The sequence below is a fragment of the Homarus americanus genome, unplaced genomic scaffold (assembly GCF_018991925.1).
Source record: "Homarus americanus isolate GMGI-L3 unplaced genomic scaffold, GMGI_Hamer_2.0 scaffold22250, whole genome shotgun sequence".
Classification (NCBI taxonomy): Eukaryota; Metazoa; Arthropoda; class Malacostraca; order Decapoda; family Nephropidae; genus Homarus; species Homarus americanus.
This window is the reverse complement of record NW_024741189.1, coordinates 2,599,846-2,617,548: the sequence shown is the minus strand read 5'-3', so window position 1 is coordinate 2,617,548 and position 17,703 is coordinate 2,599,846. Positions and strand designations below refer to the sequence as shown.

General features: G+C 46.7%; 2 protein-coding genes across 3 annotated transcripts in view; both read left to right on the top strand.

The window, feature by feature from the left end:
* LOC121875636 (histone-lysine N-methyltransferase 2C-like) overlaps positions 1-1,284 on the top strand; it is a gene marked incomplete in the record, with an annotated part of 92,316 nt that extends 91,032 nt beyond the window's left edge. The window contains 1 exon segment of the mRNA XM_042380247.1: positions 644-1,284. Coding sequence (XP_042236181.1) covers positions 644-799 — 156 coding nt within the window.
* LOC121875638 (activating signal cointegrator 1 complex subunit 2 homolog) overlaps positions 1,285-17,703 on the top strand; it is a 29,656-nt gene continuing 13,237 nt past the window's right edge. The window contains exons 1-2 of one of the 2 annotated variants that reach the window (XM_042380248.1): positions 1,285-2,370; positions 2,671-2,756. In XM_042380248.1, the coding sequence (XP_042236182.1) occupies positions 1,791-2,370; positions 2,671-2,738 (648 nt within the window). In that variant the 5' untranslated portion in view covers positions 1,285-1,790 and the 3' untranslated portion in view covers positions 2,739-2,756. Of the gene's footprint in view, positions 2,371-2,641; positions 2,757-17,703 lie in introns of both variants that reach the window. The other variant, XM_042380249.1, reaches the window with a different exon arrangement.

Sequence of the window (17,703 nt, the reverse complement as noted above, 5' to 3'; positions counted from 1 at the left end):
TGTTTTGATGACTGGGTTACCTTGTGCGCACCCTGCTCACGCTGCTCTCCGCGTAAAAGGGTACACACACCGTGAAAGTGAGCATGCCGGTTTCGGCAGGGTACCGCGTAAAGTGGGACCGCATAAAGTGAGTGTTGACTGCACAGTACTGTACTGTACTGTACTGTACTGTACTGTACTGTACTGTACTATACAGTATAACACTGTTGCTTATTGTTCTGGGGTTGTGCCCACGAAAAAATCAAGGTGTCAAGTACAAACTGTACAATAACCAGTTCAGGATTACACATATACCCTCGACTAATGGAAACTGTTATTAGTGTATAAAGTAGCCTCAGGTTTCAGGTAGCCCACTATGGGTGTCATATGTACAGGGAGAGATGGGGAGATGGTTTGAAAAAACTGTACCTGGTCCACTGCCTCTGTGTGATTAATATTGTTGAAGTTTAGCACTACAGTAGTAAGGATTTTTTTGCATACTTATTACCATATATGTTGTTCTCTATGTATGTGTATGTAAATATTATTATAGATCATTCCTAGATATTGGGTTATATTTTAATAAGAGTTTATAGAATGATGTGTAATATGCCCCCCAAATTGACTAGGTGCAGTTACTAATTTTTTATTGCTATTTATTTAGGAGCAACAGAGGGCATTGAAGAGCAGTGAAAGTATGGAAGTCTTTCCACACCCAGCTCAGCGGGCACCCCGGGGAGCGTGCACGACGGAGCCAACACGGATCCTAGTCCTGTCAACACCCCACATGCCTCTCCTCGCCCTCCTTTGCCGTCACTGACACCCCCGCGACCCATGATGATCACGCAACGTCCTCAGATGCCACCAGGTTCACCCATGAGACAAGGCGTCCCTCATGGCATGCTGAGAGGGCCTTTAAGCCATCCACAGAGCTTGAATGACCCTTATGTCTTGCCTCCAGGAACTCCTCACCCCAACAAGCCATCAGATTCATATACACATCCACCACTAACTCCAACACCCCAAACATCACCTTTACCTTCACCCACGAGTGACCCCTACTCACGAGTGCCACCCTCTCCAAGACCCCATTCCACAGATCCTTATAGTATAGCACCAGCAACACCGCGACCTGTCGTAAGTGACCTGACGTGATGCCGCCGCCCACTCCTAGACCATTAGACCCCTATGCCCCTCAGCCTGCTCCTCCAAGGCCCCTCCCCTCTGATCCCTTCACACCATGCAGTACACCAGCAGATTCATTTTCTCAACCAACGGATCCCCATATGTTCAGGCTCACCCACCTCGGCCCCCACGATGACGTTACGGGCAGCCTCCAACACCCGGACCACCTCCAGGTAGCATCCCGGGAGACCCCACACGGCAGCAGCACCTTCGAGAGTTACTCCAGAGGCCCTGGAGTGACAGTGGCGGAGTTCATCAAACAGGAATACCACAACCCATGACGTCTCCGACGGGACTTTCTGGCGAATTTCGTCCACCTCTGCCACCAATTGTACAGGGTCAAGCTACCCGTATGAGGCCCAGTATGGCTCCAGGTCAGCCAAGCATGATGACACATCCTGTCTCACCCCAAGTTGGTCAAATAGATCCAAGGGTTAGAATAATGCTCCACCAACGAAGTATGCAACAACAGCAACCTCAGCGACAAGCTATTGTTGGTGGTCGTAACCCTTAGATCCCTTTAACCACCTTGTGCAGCAGCGGCACCCCAGCAGTACATCAGTGCTGCTGGTCCTGGAATACGTCCGGGTGTAACTAATGTGGTCAGAGGTCCTCCAGCAACTGTTATGGTGAGCCAAGGTTTGGGTTCTCCCCATTTACCTCCCGGTAATGCTGTCCGAGTTCCTGTCGTGTCTCCCACCCATCATCCACAGCCACTGACACACCCTTCAGCTTCTCATCCTCAACAACATCATCCTTCAACTTTATCTCAGCCACCAAATCCACAGCAGTCTCATCCACAACAAAATCATCCACCACAGCCTCTCCCTCAGCAGCCTCATCCACAAATACCACATCCACAGCAAACACATCCACAACAGCCGCATCCTCAGCAACCACATCCGCCATTAGCTCACCCTCAATCAACCCAGCCACCACAGCAGCAGCAGCAACAGCAGCAGCAGCAGCAGCAACAACAGCAGCAGCAACAACAACAACAGCAGTCAGAGTCCGAACTTCCCGAGGCAGTGACTCGAGAATTGGAGCAGCTAGAGGAAGAACAACAGCAAAAACAGCAACAACATCCACCACAACAGACCCCAACACCGCAGCCAACACCGTCTCAGACAACGACGTGTCAAGGAGACGACCTGGAGGATCTTGCTCCTGGGGATCTCACCAGCATGGAAGATGACGACCTATTGGGTAAGACTTATAGGTGAAGTGCTTCCCTCTTACACCAGTCACTTGTTATCCATTACTATATTGTTATATATTGTTGTAGATGCTTGAATTTTAATATAGTATCACATAAATATGAGTCATTGTTTCCCCAATTTTTATTTTTTTTATTTATTTATTTATTTTTGTGTAATTATTTGTTACAATTTGTTGTTTTATTTAAGACTTGACAATTAAGTCAGTTGTTGTTAGTCTATATTAAAGCAATAAAGATACACAAACAATATTCGTGCAGGTATGGGAGGTGACTTCAATGTCTCTTAGAGTTTGCTGATGGTGAGGATGGAGAAGAAGATAATGAAAGTTACCATCCAACCTGTTTGATGATCTGATGGTGATGAGGATGAGAGGTGAGTTGAGCACTGTTTTAACTTAGGTGTTTGGTGCTGTACCTGGTAGTAATGGTGCTGTACCGGTGACCTGGTAGTAACGGTGCTGTACCTGGTAGTAATGGTGCTGTACCTGGTAGTAATGGTGCTGTACCTGGTAGTAATGGGTGACCTGGTAGTAAGGTGCTGTACCTGGTAGTAATGGTGCTGCACCGTAAAGGTACCCGGTAGTAAGGTGCTGTACCTGGTAGTAACGGTGTTGTACCTGGTAGTAACGGTGCTGTACCCGGTAGTAATGGTGCTGTACAGTAATGTGCACCCGGTAGTAATGGTGCTGTACCCGGTAGTAACGTGCTGTACCCGGTAGTAATGGTGCTGTACCCGGTAGTAATGGTGCTGTACCCGGTAGTAATGGTGCTGTACCCGGTAGTAATGGTGCTGTACCCGGTAGTAACGGTGTTGTACCTGGTAGTAAAAGCTGGCACCCGGTAGTAATGGTGCTGCACCCGGTAGTAATGGTGCTGTACCCGGTAGTAATGGTGCTGTACCCGTAGTAACTGGTGCTGTACCCGTAGTAATGGTGCTGTACCCGGTAGTAATGGTGCACCCGGTAGTAATGGTGCTGCACCTGGTAGTACAATGGCAGGCAAGGTGCTGTACCCGGTAGTAGTAATGGCACAGCACCTGGTAGTAGAATGGCACAGCACCTGGTAGTAGTAATGGAACAGCACCCGGTAGTAGTAGGCACAGCACCGTAGTAGGAAGTGCGCACCCGGTAGTAATGGCAACAGCACCGGTAGTAGTAATGGCACAGCACCTGGTAGTAATGGCAGCACCTGGTAGTAGTGTAATGGCACAGCACCCGGTAGTAATGGCACAGCACCAGTAGTAGTAATGCACAGCACCCGGTAGTAGTTAAGGTCAGCACCTGGTAGTAGTAATGGCACAGCACCCGGTAGTAGTAGTGGTACAGCACTGGTAGTAGTAATGGCACAGCACCGGTAGTAGTAATGGCACAGTACCTGGTAGTAGTAATGGCACAGCACCTGGTAGTAGGCACAGCACCCAGTAGAGTAGGGCAGTGCACCTGGTAGTAGTAATGGCACAGCACTGGTAGTAGTAATGCAGCAGTGCACCTGGTAGTAGTAATGGCAGTACCTGGTAGTAGTAGTGGTCACAGTACCTGGTAGTAGTAGTGGTACAATGTTCTGGTAGTAGTGGCACAGTACCTGGTAGTAGTAGTGGCACAGTACCTGGTAGTAGTAGTTAACAGTACCTGGTAGTAGCACAGTAGTAAGTACAATGTACCTGGTAGTAGTAATATAGTACCTGGTAGTAGTAACACAGTACCTAGTAGTAGTAATGGTACAGTACCTTGTAGTAGTAGTGGTACAGTACCTGGTAAAGTAGTGGTACTATTTTATTACCTTTAAATTAAATATCCTACTACATAAGTAGCTATCCTAGCTGTGTTGAGTTAGTTGAGTCGCAGATCTATGCTGCATTCAGTGACTGTTGCCTTGTAGTCAATATCTGCAACTGTTGTTGGCTTTGGGGCCGATGCTCTTGTTCCCCTGAGGCAGAGCAAAGCAGACCTAAGGAGAGAGAAGGACAGTCGACATCTCATCCAAGCTGTAACAACAACTGGCCCTGCTGCTGTTCGGATAGCACCTCCATGATCTGGTGTAGAAGCATCTTGCACTTGTTCCTCCACCAGAGGTTGTAAACACTAGAGAAGTGAATCTGCCTTGATCAACGTTCTGAATTATCTCCCATATGCCCTTATCTTGTCATTCGTTCCTCTGTGCAGCCGAGAGCTGATTCCGGTGATATTGCGCCATGGGATAAAAAATCCTGATTTCGAAGAGGCTCATTGTCCCCCGCCTTGAATCTCGAGCACTGACGCCAACACGGCTTCTTGGATGTGTTTGAAGTCCTTTTGAAGATCTCACTGTTGGAAGATCTCACCGCCCAATGGAAGGAGGAGTCGGTTCTACCTGACATCACGGCAGATTTCCTTCAACACATTTGCTGTGAGATCCCTTACTATATGCCATGCATATGAAGCCCCCCTCTCTGCACCATGGCGTGATCGACGTCAGGAAGAGCACATTTGGGGGGTGGGGCAAACCTTGTACTGGCTTATTGTACCTTAAAGCATTGGCATCTGTAAATTCTTGTTTATTGAGACTGAAACCATTTGCCCTTATCGGTAACATAGTAAACCAGTTCGAGGCGCCCACCTCGCCGCTATAGCTACTTTTTCTTCAAATTCTCTGGTACTTGCAGCAACAGTTGCTGCAACTTATCACTTTGGCCGTGCTGCTGTTCTGCCGTAATGGACCGTCGAATCTTTTTTACTTCGCTGGTATCCACCTCGCCTGTACTACTGCTTCTACTTTGCTGTCACTCATAATCGAGTATGACAATCATCCAGCTATGATACAATGTTATGTTACTGACGTTGGTGAGTTTTGTTGATTAAAGGGCGTCTGGGACAAGAATGGATTATATGTGGAGGGCTACATCTAGTCAGGAGGAAGTCTTTCTGGCGTTGGCTACCTTTCGGTATGCAGTCGGGCTAACTCAAAGTATTGACTTGTGTGCTCTCCAGAGCAATACGGTGTGGATAATCGTCTCAGGTGGGGGGTCGATTTGGCACTTTTCAGGTTTGTCTTAAGACTATCCTTATACCTTTTCAGTTGCCAGCATAACGTTTACTGTAAATTGGGTGACTGTATAAGTAACTGCGACGATCTCACTGTCAGCCATGTGGGTCACATAATGTCGAACGCAGATTGTTCATGGATAATGGTAGCCTTGATGCTCCTACAGTTGGTGTCAGCAGAATGGCATTTGTTTCCTTGTCTTCCCAGCGAACTCGGTGGATGGAAAGTAGACTATGTTGGTGAAAGTTTTCATGTGCCTTGAGGTGCCTCCTGTATGTAACTCATGTCTCACTGCCATATAGCAGGTTGGGGAGGACCACTGCTTGATATAACGGTCCTTTGTAGATAATTTAGCTCCCTACAGCTGAAGACAAGCTATAGAGTCTGCCAAAGGCTTGAGACCTCTGTGAATCTTTCATCGGACAGGAAGGAGCCGAGATACTGAAAGTGGGGTATATTAGAGGTAGTACTATTAAGCTGGATGGATGGTGGATGTGTGGCTGAACTAGGGAACAAAGAATCTGACTTAGCATTCACCTCAAGGCCGAGGTGTGCTTGCATTTGAGTAGGTATTCAGGTTTCCTGAAGGTTGCTTTCAGTGTGAGCAACAAGAGTGAGGGTCATCCTGCATACAGTAATGGAAGCTGCCGACATACTAGGTTGTTTATGTTGAAAAAGACCTTCATTCGATTCTCGATGTCCACCCGCTGGCTAAATTGGTACTGCATGCAGTAAGGAAGGCAGCCAAGAAAATGGAAAAGAGTTGGTGCCAGTACACATGCGTTTTACCCCGCTTGGATGGGGAAGAACTCAGACTGGGTGCCAACGTGCAGGCCTGCCATTCATGCCATCATGGAGTTGCCTCACAATGGCGATGAATTTTGGTGGTACCAAAACTGCTGAGATATCCGGAGGGCTCCTGTTGACCAGAATTGGTTAGGTCGATGAAAGCCATGTACAGGTCCGGCGTTTTCTACTTTTTCCTTATCTGGCAGGCAGCAAAGATCATGTCAGTGGTGCCGTGATGGTCTAAAGCCACTTTGAGTTTCTGGGAGGAAGTTTTCCATATGGAAGAATCTGTTTAGGAGGACTGGGCAATAATCTTGCTAGCTACGGACAGCTAGATCCAGTGGCAGTGCCACAGTCTGACCAGTCTCCTTGGTTTCTTATAAATATTGACTATGGGGCATCTTTAAGAGCTTGGGGATTTCCTCCTTTTCATATATTCCTCAGGAGAGAGTGGAGACGGCTGGTAAAGGTCCTCCTGCTTTATACACTGACTGGATTCCACCAGACCCTGAGGCAGTAGGTTCTCAAATTTCATATTTTTTTTTGACGTTTTTTATTGGGACACACAAAAAATAAACCTACACAATTTCGAATTTTGCGGCTTCAATTTGACAGGTTTGGCGACCATGGTGAACAATATCAATTCTAGAGTTAAGGGAGAACGAAGACGGCATTGTTTTCGATTAATGTTTACAAAACCAGTGACTGATAGGTTCTTCATAAAAAACGAGAAAATAGACCCTGCTTGTAGCTGTAGTAAAATTAATGTAAAATATTAATACAGTATGGTTATTTTAAGTAATGTTATTGAATGTTAATAAATGGATCAATAAAAGTAGCTAACCATTAATGGTAAAGAAAAATAGTGAGATCGTGTATGAAGTCGCACTATGTAACTTATCGTCATTATCTTGTACATAAGAAAATGAAAGCAACATTTATTTACTGTTCATATATATTTTAATTAATGTTTCTGAATTTAAAACAAAAATTCTACCCACCAGCTGAAGCTGTAGAACATAAAACCTTTTTCTGTGTTGTGTTTAGTTTTTATTTAACTTTATCTGTGTTATTTTCGTTGGTTTATTAGGATGTTGCTTTATTACAGGTAGTAATTCGCCAAATAGTAGGGTAAATAAGGCAAAATTTAGCCAAACATCGAAAGTACCAGACTCAAATTAATTTTCTCCATAGGAAGTCGTACAGTATTTAAATTTGGACGATTTGAATTTCACGAGTTTTTTACAGTTTAAATAGGTGTCCAAATATGAGAGCCTACTGTATGTTATTTTTCATCTGTTTGATGGCAGTAGCTACCTCATTCAGGGATGGAGGACAGCCATGGTGGGTCAGCTTTGGATGCTGAGGGACCTGCTGGGTAGTCAGGACATCCACATCGGTCTTTCGGTTGAGCAGTGAATGGGAGTGCTCTTTCCAGCGCTGAAGCAGGCCTTCATCGTCTTTAATTATGGAGTTAGCGCAAGGCGGTGGTGGTGTTAGGTGGAGGCTGGCTGCGCCACATGTGATTGGCCCATAAAATATTTTAGTAGAATTGAAAAATTCGTGTACAGTTAACCCTCATATGAGATTAATGTAACCCGAGGAGAACATGAAAGCGTCCAAAGTGAATAACATAACATATGGGATTAATTGAAATGGAGTCCAGGCCGATCCCCAAACTCCACTTTTGACGCACATAACTATGTTGTAGTAAAAATAACATCTTAATTTTTGATGGTACATGCACACAATTAATACTTAAGAGAAATAGAAATACAGTGCCATAGTTAATGTCCATTCAAATAATGGACCCGACTCCTCTCCCTCTTCTCTTACACTGCTGGCTCTTCCTCTGAAATTTTGGAAAACCAGGTATAGTAATAAATAATACCTCAAACTAAAGTTAGGATAATATAATTGACATTGCTGGATTCCTTGAAGACCAAGGAATATTTGAATATAAATGTCATTTATTTTCACAAAAGATATATTTACTCAGATTAAACATTTTATCTAAAATTTGTATGTCTAATGCAAAATATATGATGTTTATATTCAAAATGATCACCAAATTGTAAGAATTCAGCAATGTAAATTATATTCTGCCGGTAATTTGTATGAATTTTATGAGCTAAAACAAATATCTTCAGTTAATAAAAAAAAAATATTCTTCACGACTATCTGTCAATCAAAATTACCCATTGCCTCCTTCCTTGAGGTCAGTCCAACCCTCTTCAAGAAAGTGGGTGAAAAAAAATAAATTTTAACATTTTGTATTAAATAATACCTCAGATTAAAGTTAGATAATATAATTGACATTGCTGGATTCCTTGTAAGACCAGGGAATTTTTGAATATCATATATATTTTGCACAAAGATAACATACTTACTCAGAGTGAACATTTATCTAAAAATTTTATGTCTAATGCAGAATATATGATGTTTATATAAAAATCATCATATTATGAAATTCCAGCAATGTAAATTATATTCTGTGAGTAATTTGTATGAATTTTGAGCTAAAATAAAAATCTTCAGTTAATAAAAAAAAAATATTCTTCGACACTATCTGTCAATCAAAGTACCCACCTTACCTCCCCCTCTTCCAACCAGCGGTCAGTCCCAACCCTCCTTCAAAGAAGAGTGGGTGAAAAAATAAATTTAACATTTTGTATTAAATAATACCTCAGATTAAAGTTAGGATAATATAATTGACATTGCTGGATTCTTGTAAGACCAGGAATATTTTGAATATAAACGTCATATATTTTGCAAAAGATCATACTTACTCAGAGTGAACATTTTATCTAAAAATTTTTATGTCTAATGCAGAATATATGATGTTTATATTCAAAATGATCATCATATTGTAAGAATTCCAGCAATGTAAAATTATATTCTGGCTTGGTAATTTGTATGAATTTTATGAGCTAAATAAATCTTAAATTTAATAAAAAAAAAAAATATTCTTCACCACGGTAACAGATGGTGGTCGCCGGTCCTCCCTCCCTCCTCCTCCTCCTCCCCACCAACGTCCCTACTAGATAAATGTGGGAATACCAGACTGTTTACCTTTTAATAAATAATAAATCAGACTAAAGTTAGGATAATATAATTGACATTGCTGGATTTCCTTAAGACTAGGAATGTTTTGAATATAGCGTCATATATTTTGCACAAAGATATCATACTTACTCAAGAGTAAACATTATATCTAAAATTTATGTCTAATAAAAATCTATGATGTTTATATTAAAATGATCATCAAATTGTAAGAATTCCAGCAATGTAAATTATATTCTGCGGATAATTTGTATAAATTTTATGACATAATAAAAAAATTACTCTTCCGTGTAAGAAGTACTCCCACACATGAATGTGGCATCCTGGGTTCTGGCAGGGCGCGTAAGCGTGGAATATGGGACCGCAAAAGTGAGGGTTGGCTGTATCTAGTGCTGATCTGCAAATTTTGTGTTTCACATGCTTTATTTTAAACCAGTCGTTCTTTAGATAGCAAGTTTGCGTGGGCGCGCTTTCTTCTTGTGGAAGGTATCAGCTTTGGTAGTAGACTGAGGGTTGTTCTGCCAGTCAGTTAAAGCAGCCACGTTTATCATCGTGATACATTGAATGCGGGTCATTTGCATCATACCAGTCCTGGTGTATTCTTTCGATCTGGCGAGGTCTCTGTAGGTTTTGTCATGACAGTTTCGAAATATCCCATTGCACTGGGATTTGCGTTGTTGTTGTCAGGCTGTTTATCAGCCCATGTTGAACTGCTCTCTGAAAGCTTGTGCTACGCTGGATCCGCCAGACACTTAGTGTTAAAGCTTCTTCAGGAGCCTTGTGCCTTCACCTGTTTTGGGATGGCGTCAAGTGAGCTTGGCTCTGACGAAGCTGATGATCAGTGTCGCCGTGGCTTCAACCACGCATGGCTTGGGTGAGGAGGACAGCTCGGTGATCTCTTTCTCTGACATTGATGTCGTCAATGAGATGCCAGTGTTTGGATGTGGGTGTTGCCATGAACCCTTGAACTTTTCGGCCTCCCTAAACAAGGTATTGGTGATAGTGAGGTTGTGTGCAGCACACTTGCTGAGAGAGCAGGCCGTTTCTCCCTGGTTCCCTACAAATGTCAGCTTCTCTGCCAACTCTGGCATTGAAGTCACCAAGGAGCACAGTCTTGTCTTCTCTGGGGATGAGGGTTAGCACTTTCGGTCAAGATCTGCATAAAAGGCCTCCTTGATGTCATCCTCTGCATCCAGTGTTGGGGTGTATGCACTGATGAAAAAGGCATGACATGAGTGATTCAGTGGGACTCAGAGCGTCATGAGGTGCTTGTTGATCCCAACTGGCATTTCAGTTAGCCTGTGCCTGTGTAGGATGCATTGGCTGATGGCAAATCAACTCCATAAATTCGGTTTCCTTCTGCAGCAGGCATACCCTTTCAGAAGGTGTAGCCAGACCACTGTTCTGTGAGTTGACCTTCGTCTGGGAGCTGGGACTCGCTAATGGCTGTTATGTCGATGTTATATTTAGCCAGCTCTTATGTCACAAGGGCAGTTCTTCTTTCAGGATGCTCATTTGTGCCAGTATCAGAAGGGTCCTGACATTCCATGCAGCGACCATGAGGATGTATAGTTTGTTTGTTTGGATCTGTGATTTTGATCTCACAAACACCCACACTCACTCCAACACCACTCACACACCCCAACAGAATTAAGACAACAAATATGAGAGTGAAGGTCTTATTTTATGACACATTTGCGTGTGTGTGACTGCATGGTAGTTAGTTAAATATCGCTGTTGAGAGAGCTTGATCAGCGCAACACTGGTGCATGTTACCTCCATCTCTCTAGTCACCCTGACCTTTCTGCTTTCTCACTCCATATTTTAAAATGCTATGTAACGTAATGTTGAAGGGATACAACGTTGCTCATTTATACTTATCACAATCTTCCTGTTGGTGGTGTTGGAGGGTGTGTGTTTTGGTGGTGTTGGAGGGTGTGTGTGTTGGTGGTGTTGGAGGGTGTGTGTGTTGGTGATGTTGGAGGGTGTGTGTGTTGGTGGTGTTGGAGGGTGTGTGTTTTGGTGGCGTTGGAGGGTGTGTGTTTTGGTGGTGTTGGAGGGTGTGTTGGTGGTGTTGGAGGTGTGTGTGTTTTTGGTGGTGTTTGGAGGTGGTGTGTGTTTTGGTGGTGTTGGAGGGTGTGTGTGTTGGTGGTGTTGGAGGCGTGTGTGTTGGTGGTGTTGGAGGAGGGTGTGTGTTGGTTGGGTTGGAGGCTGTGTGTTGGTGGTGTTGAGCTGTTGTGTTGGTGGTTTGGAAGGTGTTTGTTGGTGGTGTTGGAGGGTGTGTTGGTGTTGGAGGTGTTTGTGTTGCTGGTGTTGGATGGTTTGTGTTGGTGGTGTTGGAGGGTGTTTGTGTTGGTGGTGTTGGATGGTGTGTGTTGGTGGTGTTGGAGGGTGTGTGTTGGTGGTGGAGGTGGTTGTTGGTGGTGTGGGTGTGTTGGTGGTGTTGGATGGTGTGTGTTGGTGGTTTGGAGGGTGTGTGTTGGTGGTGTTGGAGGTGTTTGTGTTGCTGGTGTTGGATGGTTTGTGTTGGTGGTGTTGGAGGGTGGTGGTTGTTGGTGGTGTTGAATTGGGGGTGTTGGATGGTGTGTGGGTGATGCTTGGAGTGTGTTGGTGGTGTTGGAGGGTGTGCGTTGGTGGTGTTGGAGGTGTGTGTTGGTGGTGTTGGAGGGTGTGTGTTGGTGGTGTTGGATGGTGTGTGTTGGAGGTGTTTGTGTTGGTGGTGTTGGAGGGTGGTGTTGGTGGTGTTGGAGGTGTTGGGGTGTTGGATGGTGTGTGTGTTGGTGTGGTTTTGGAGGTGTGTGTTGTGGTGGTGTTGGAGGTGTTTGTGTTGCACAGTGTTGGATGGTTTGTGTTGGTGGTGTTGGAGGTGTGTTGGTGGTGTTGGATGGTGTGTGTTGGTGGTGTTGGAGGGTGTGTTGGTGGTGTTGGAGGGTGTGTGTTGGTGGTGTTGGAGGTGTGTGTTGGTGGTGTTGGATGGTGTGTGTTGGAGGTGTTTGTGTTGTGTGTGGTGGTGTTGTTGGAGGGTGGGTGTTGGTGTGGTGTTGGGGACTTGTTTGGGTGTTGGATGGTGGTGTGTGTATTTGGTGGTTTTGGGTGTTGGTGGTGTTTGGAGGTGTGTGGTGGTTGTTTGGGAGTTGTGTGTGTTGTGGTGTTTGGAGTTGTTGTTTGTGGTGTTGGAGGTGTGGTGGTGGTGTTTAGATTGTGTGTTGGAATTGGTGTTGGGATTAGTTGTTGTGTGTTGGTGGTGTTGGAGGTGTGTGTGTTGGTGTGTTGGGTGTGTTGGTGGTGTTGGAGGGTGTGTTTGTGGTGTTGGTGTGCTTTGTGGTGGTGTTGGAGGGCTGTGTGTGGTGTTTGTGGGGTGTGTGTGGTGTTGGAGGGTGTGTGTGTGTTGGTGGGGTGTGGGTGTGTTGTGGGGTGTGTGTTTGTGTGTTGCAGGAGGTGTGTGTTGGTGGTGTTGGAGGGGTGGTTGTTGGTGGTGTTGGAGGTGTGTGTTGGTGTTGGAGGGTGATTGTGTGGAGGATGTGTTTGGTGTTGGAGGTGTTTGTGTTGGTGGTGTTTGGATCCAGTGTGTGTTGGTGGTGTTGGAGGTGTTTGTGTTGGTGGTTTGTGGAGGTGTGTGTTGGTGTGGTTTGTGGAGGGTGTGTGTTGGTGGTGTTGGATGGTGTGTGTTGGTGTTTGGATGGTGTGTGTTGGTGGTGTTGGATGGTGTGTGTTGGTGGCGTTGGAGGGTGTGTTTGTGTTGGTGGTGTTGGAGGGTGTGTGTTTGTGGTGTGGAGGGTGTGTGTTGCTGGTGTTGGAGGGTGATTGTGTGTGGTGGTGTTGGAGGTGTGTTGTGGTGGTGTTGGAGGGTGTGTGTTGGTGGTGTTGGAGGTGTGTTGTGGTGGTGTTGGAGGTGTTTGTGTTGGTGGTGTTGGATGGTGTGTGTTGGTGGTTTGTGGAGGTGTGTGTTGGTGGTGTTGGAGGGTGTGTGTTGGTGGTGTTGGAGGTGTTTGTGTTGGTGGTGTTGGAGGGTGTGTGTTGGAGGGTGTGTGTGTGTTGATGGTGTTGGAAGGCGTTTGTGTTGTGGTGTGGTGTGGGATGGTGTGTGGGTGGTGATGGAGGCTGTGTGTTGTGGTGGTGTGGAAGGCTGTGTGTTGGTGGGGTTGGAGGGTGTGTGTTGCTGGTGTTGTTGGATGGTGTGTGTTGGTGGGTGTTGGATGGTTTGTGTGGGCCAGGTGTGTTGTAGTGTTCAGAGTTTGTGTGTGTTGGTGTTGTTTAGGAGTGTGTGTTTTGTGGTGGAGGCTGTTTTGGTGGTGTTGGAGGTGTTTGGTGGGTGTGTTTTTGGTGTGGGAGGTGTGCTGGTGGTGGTGTTGGAGCTGTGTGGTGGTGTGTTGGAGGTGTGGTGGTGTGTGTGTTTGGTGTTGGAGGGTGTGTGTTGGTGGTGTTGGAGGTGTGTGTTGGTGGTGTTGGAGGGTGTGTGTTGGTGGTGTTGGAGGTGTGTGTTGGTGGTGTTGGAAGGTGTGTGTTGCACTGGTGTTGGAGGGTGTGTGTTGTGTGGAGGTGTGTGTTGGTGTTGGGAGGGTGTGTGTTGCTGGTGTTGGAGGGTGTGTTGGTGGTGTGTGTGTTGGTGGGTGTTTGGAAAGGTGTGTTACTGGTGTTGGGAGGGTGTGTGTTGGTGGTGTGTGTGTTTCTGGTGTTGGAGGGTGTGTTTACTGGTGTTGGAGGGTGTGTGTTGTGGTGTTTGGAGGTTGTGTTTGTGGTGTTGGGAGTTAGTGGTGTTTCTTAGTTGTTTAGTTGTGGTATTTTGCACAGTTGTTTGGAGGTGGTATTGTTGCACAGTTGTTTGGAGTTGATGATAATTTGGTGGTGTTGGGAGGTGTGTTTCCTGGTTTGGAGGGTGTGTGTTGCTGATTGTTTGGAGGTGTGTGGTGCTGGTTAATTTGGAGGTTGATGATTTGTGGTGGTTGGGAGGTGTGTGTTGGTTGGGTGTGTTTGTGGTGTTTGGAGGGTGTGTGTGTTGCTGGTGTTTGGAGGGTGTGTGTTGTGTGGTGTTGGAGGTGTGTGTTGGTGGTGTTGGGAGGTGTTGTTGGTGGGTGTTGGAGGGTGTGTGTTTGTGGTGTTGGAGGTGTGTGTTGGTGGTTAATTTGGAGTTGTGTGTGTTTGGTCAGTTGTTGGAGGTGTTGGTGATTGGGTTGTGTTTGGGTGTTGCTGTTAGCTGGTGTGTTTGGGAGGTTGGTGATTTGTGTGTTTCTGTGGTTTAGGAGTTGTGTGTGTTGCTGGTGTTGGAGGGTGTGTGTTGGTGGTGTTGGAGGTGTGTGTTGGTGGTGTTGGAGGGTGTGTGTTGGTGGTGTTGGAGGTGTGTGTGTTGGTGGTGTTGGAGGTGTGTGTTTGTGGTGTTGGGTGTGTGTTGGTGGTGTTGGGTGTGTTGTTTTGATGTGGAGAGTGTGTGTTACTGGTGTTGGAGGTGTGTGTTGTGGTGTTGGGAGGTGTGTGTTGGTGTTAGGAAGTTGTGTGTTGGTGTTTGGAGGAGGTGTGTGTTTGTGGGTGTTGGAGGTGTGTGTGTTGTGGTGGTGTTGGAGGGTGTGTTTGTGGTGTTGGAGGGTGTGTGTTGGGTGGTGTTTGGGTGTGTGTTTCTGGTGTTGGAGGGTGTGTGTGTTGGTGGGGTGTTAATGTTGGATTGTTTGGGGTTTGTGTTGCAGAATTGTTAGGTGTCCTGTGGTGTTAGGAGGGATGTTGGGTGTTGGAGGTGTGTGGTGTTGGAGGTGTGTGTTGGTGGTGTTGGAGGTTGTGTGGTGTTTGGGTGTGTGTTTCTTAGTTGTTTGGGGTTGGTTGGTTGTTTGGGTTGTTGGTTGGTTGGGTGTTTGTTTGGTGGTTGGGTTTGGTTTGGTACAGGTGTTGGAGAATTGTGTGGTGTTGGAGGTGTGTGTTGGTGGTGTTGTGGGGTGTGTGTTTCTGGTGTTTGGAGGGGTGTGTGTTGGTGGTTGTTTGGGTGTGTGTGTTGGTTGGTGTTGTTTGGAGGTGTGTGTTGCTGGTGTTTAGTTGTGTGTTGGTTGGTGTGTGTTGGTGGGTGGTTTGGAGTTGTGTGTTGGTTGGTTGGGTGTGTGTTGCTGGTTGTTTGGAGGTGTGTGTTGGTGGTGTTGGGTGTGTGTTGGTGGTGTTGGGTGTGTGTTGCTGGTGTTTGGAGTTGTTGTGTTGCTGGTGTTTGGAGGTGTGTGTTGGTGGTGTTGGAGGGTGTGTGTTGGTGTGGTGTTGGAGGTGTGTGTTGGTGGTGTTGGAGGTGTGTGTTACTGGTGTTGGAGGTGTGTGTTGGTGGTGTTGGAGGTGTGTGTTGGTGGTGTTGGGAAGGTGTGTGTTGCTGGTTGGGTGTGTGTTTGGATGGTGTGTTGGTGGTTGTTTGGGTGTGTGGGTTGGGGTGTGTTGGTGTTGGGAGGTTGTGTGTTGGTTGTTTGTTGGGGTTGTGTGGTTTGGAGTTGTTGGTCGGGGGTTGTGTTTGGAGGGTGTGTTGGTGTTGATCGAGGGTGTGTGTTGTGGTTGGTGTTTGGGTGTGTGTTTGTGGTGGAGGGTGTGGTTGATTGAGGGTGTGTGTTGGTGGTGTTGGAAGGTGTGTGTTACTGGTGTTGGAGGTGTGTGTTGGTGGTGTTGAAGGGTGTGTGTTGGTGTTGATCGAGGTGTGTGTTGGTGGTGTTGGAGGTGTGTGTTTGTGGTGTTGGAGAGGTGTGTGTTGGTGGTGTTGGAAGGTGTGTGTTACTGGTGTTGGGGTGTGTGTTGGTGGTGTTGGAAGGGTGTGTGTTGGTGTTGATCGAGGGTGTGTGTTGGTGGTGTTGGAGGGTGTGTGTTTGTGGTGTTGGAGGGTGTGTGTTGGTGGTGTTGGAAGGTGTGTATTTACTGGTGTTGGAGGTGTGTGTTGGTGGTGTTGGGGTGTGTGTTGGTGTTGATCGAGGGTGTGTGTTGGTGGTGTTGGGGTGTGTGTGGGTGCTGTTGGGGGTGTGTATTGGCGTTGGAGGGTGTGTGTTGGTGTTGTTGAGGTGTGTTTTGGTGTTGGAGAGGTGTGTTGGTGGGTTGTTGGTGTTGGAGGGTGTGTGTGTTACTGGTGTTGGAGGGTGTGTGTTGGTGTTGTTCGAGGGTGTGTGTTTGTGGTGTTGGAGGGTGTGTTGGTGGTGTTGTTGGTGTTGGAGGTGTGTGTTGGTGAGTGTTGGAGGTTGTGTGTTGGGTTGTTGGAAGGTGTGTTGTTGGTGTTGGATGGTTTGTGTTGGTGGTGTTAGGGTGTGTGTTGGTGGTGTTGGAGGGTGTGTTGGTGGTGTTGGAGGGTGTGTGTTGGTGGTGTGGGGGTGTCTATATTGGTGGTTGGTGGTGGGAGGTGGTAGGTGTTGGGGTGTGTGTGTGTGTTGAGTGTGTGTTTTGTGTTGTGGTGGAGGTATTTGGTGGGTGTGTTTTGTGGTGTTGGAGGTGTGCTTTGGTGGTGTTGGAGCTGTGTGTGTGGTGTTGTAGGGGTGTGTGTGGGTGGTGTTGGAGGTGTGGGTGGTGGGGTGTGTGTGTTTGTGGTGTTGGAGGTGTGTGTTGTGGTGTTGGAGGGTGTGTTGGTGGTGTTGGAGGTGATTGTATTGGTGGTGTTGGAGGGGTGTGTTGGTGGTGTTGGAGGTGTTTGTGTTGGTGGTGTTGGATGGTGTGTGTGTGGTGGTTGTGGAAGGTGTGGTGGTGTTGGAGGTGTTTGTGTTGGTGGTGTTGGATGGTGTGTGTTGGTGGTGTTGGAGGGTGTGTGTTGGTGGTGGTGTTGGAGGTGTTTGTGTTGGTGGTGGGATGGTGTGTGTTGGTGGTTGTGGAGGGTATGTTTTGGTGGAGGGTGTGTGTTGGTGGTGTTGGAGGTTTGTGTTGGTGGTGTTGGATGGTGTGTGTTGGTGGTGTTGGAGGTGTGTGTTGGTGGTGTGTTGGAGTGTTTGTGTTGGTGGTGTTGGAGGTGTGTGTTGGTGGTGTTGGAGGGTTGTGTTGGTGGTGTTGGAGGTTGTTGTTGTGTTGGATGGTGTGTGTTGGTGGTTGTGGAGGGTGTGTGTTGGTGGTGTGTTTGATGGTGTTGGGCGTTTGTGTTGGTGGTGTTGGAGGTGTATGTTGGTTGGGTTGGAGGCTGTGTGTTGGTGGTGTTGAAGGCTGTGTGTTGGTGGTGTTGGAGGTGTGTGTTGGTGGAGTTGGAGGGTGTGTTGGCGTTGGAGGGTGTTTGTGTTGGTGGTGTTGGATGGTTTGTGTTGGTGGTGTTGGGTGTTTGTGTTGCTGGTGTTGGGTTGGGTGTGTGGTGGTGTTGGAGGGTGTGTGTTGGTGGTGATGGAGGTGGTTGTTGGTGGTGTTGGAGGTGTTGGGGAGTGTGGATGGTGTGTGTTGGTGGTGTTGGAGAGTGTTTGTGTTGGTGGTGTTGGTGTGTGTTGGTGGTGTTGGAGGGTGTGTGTTGGTGGTGTTGGATGGTGTGTGTTGGTGGTTGT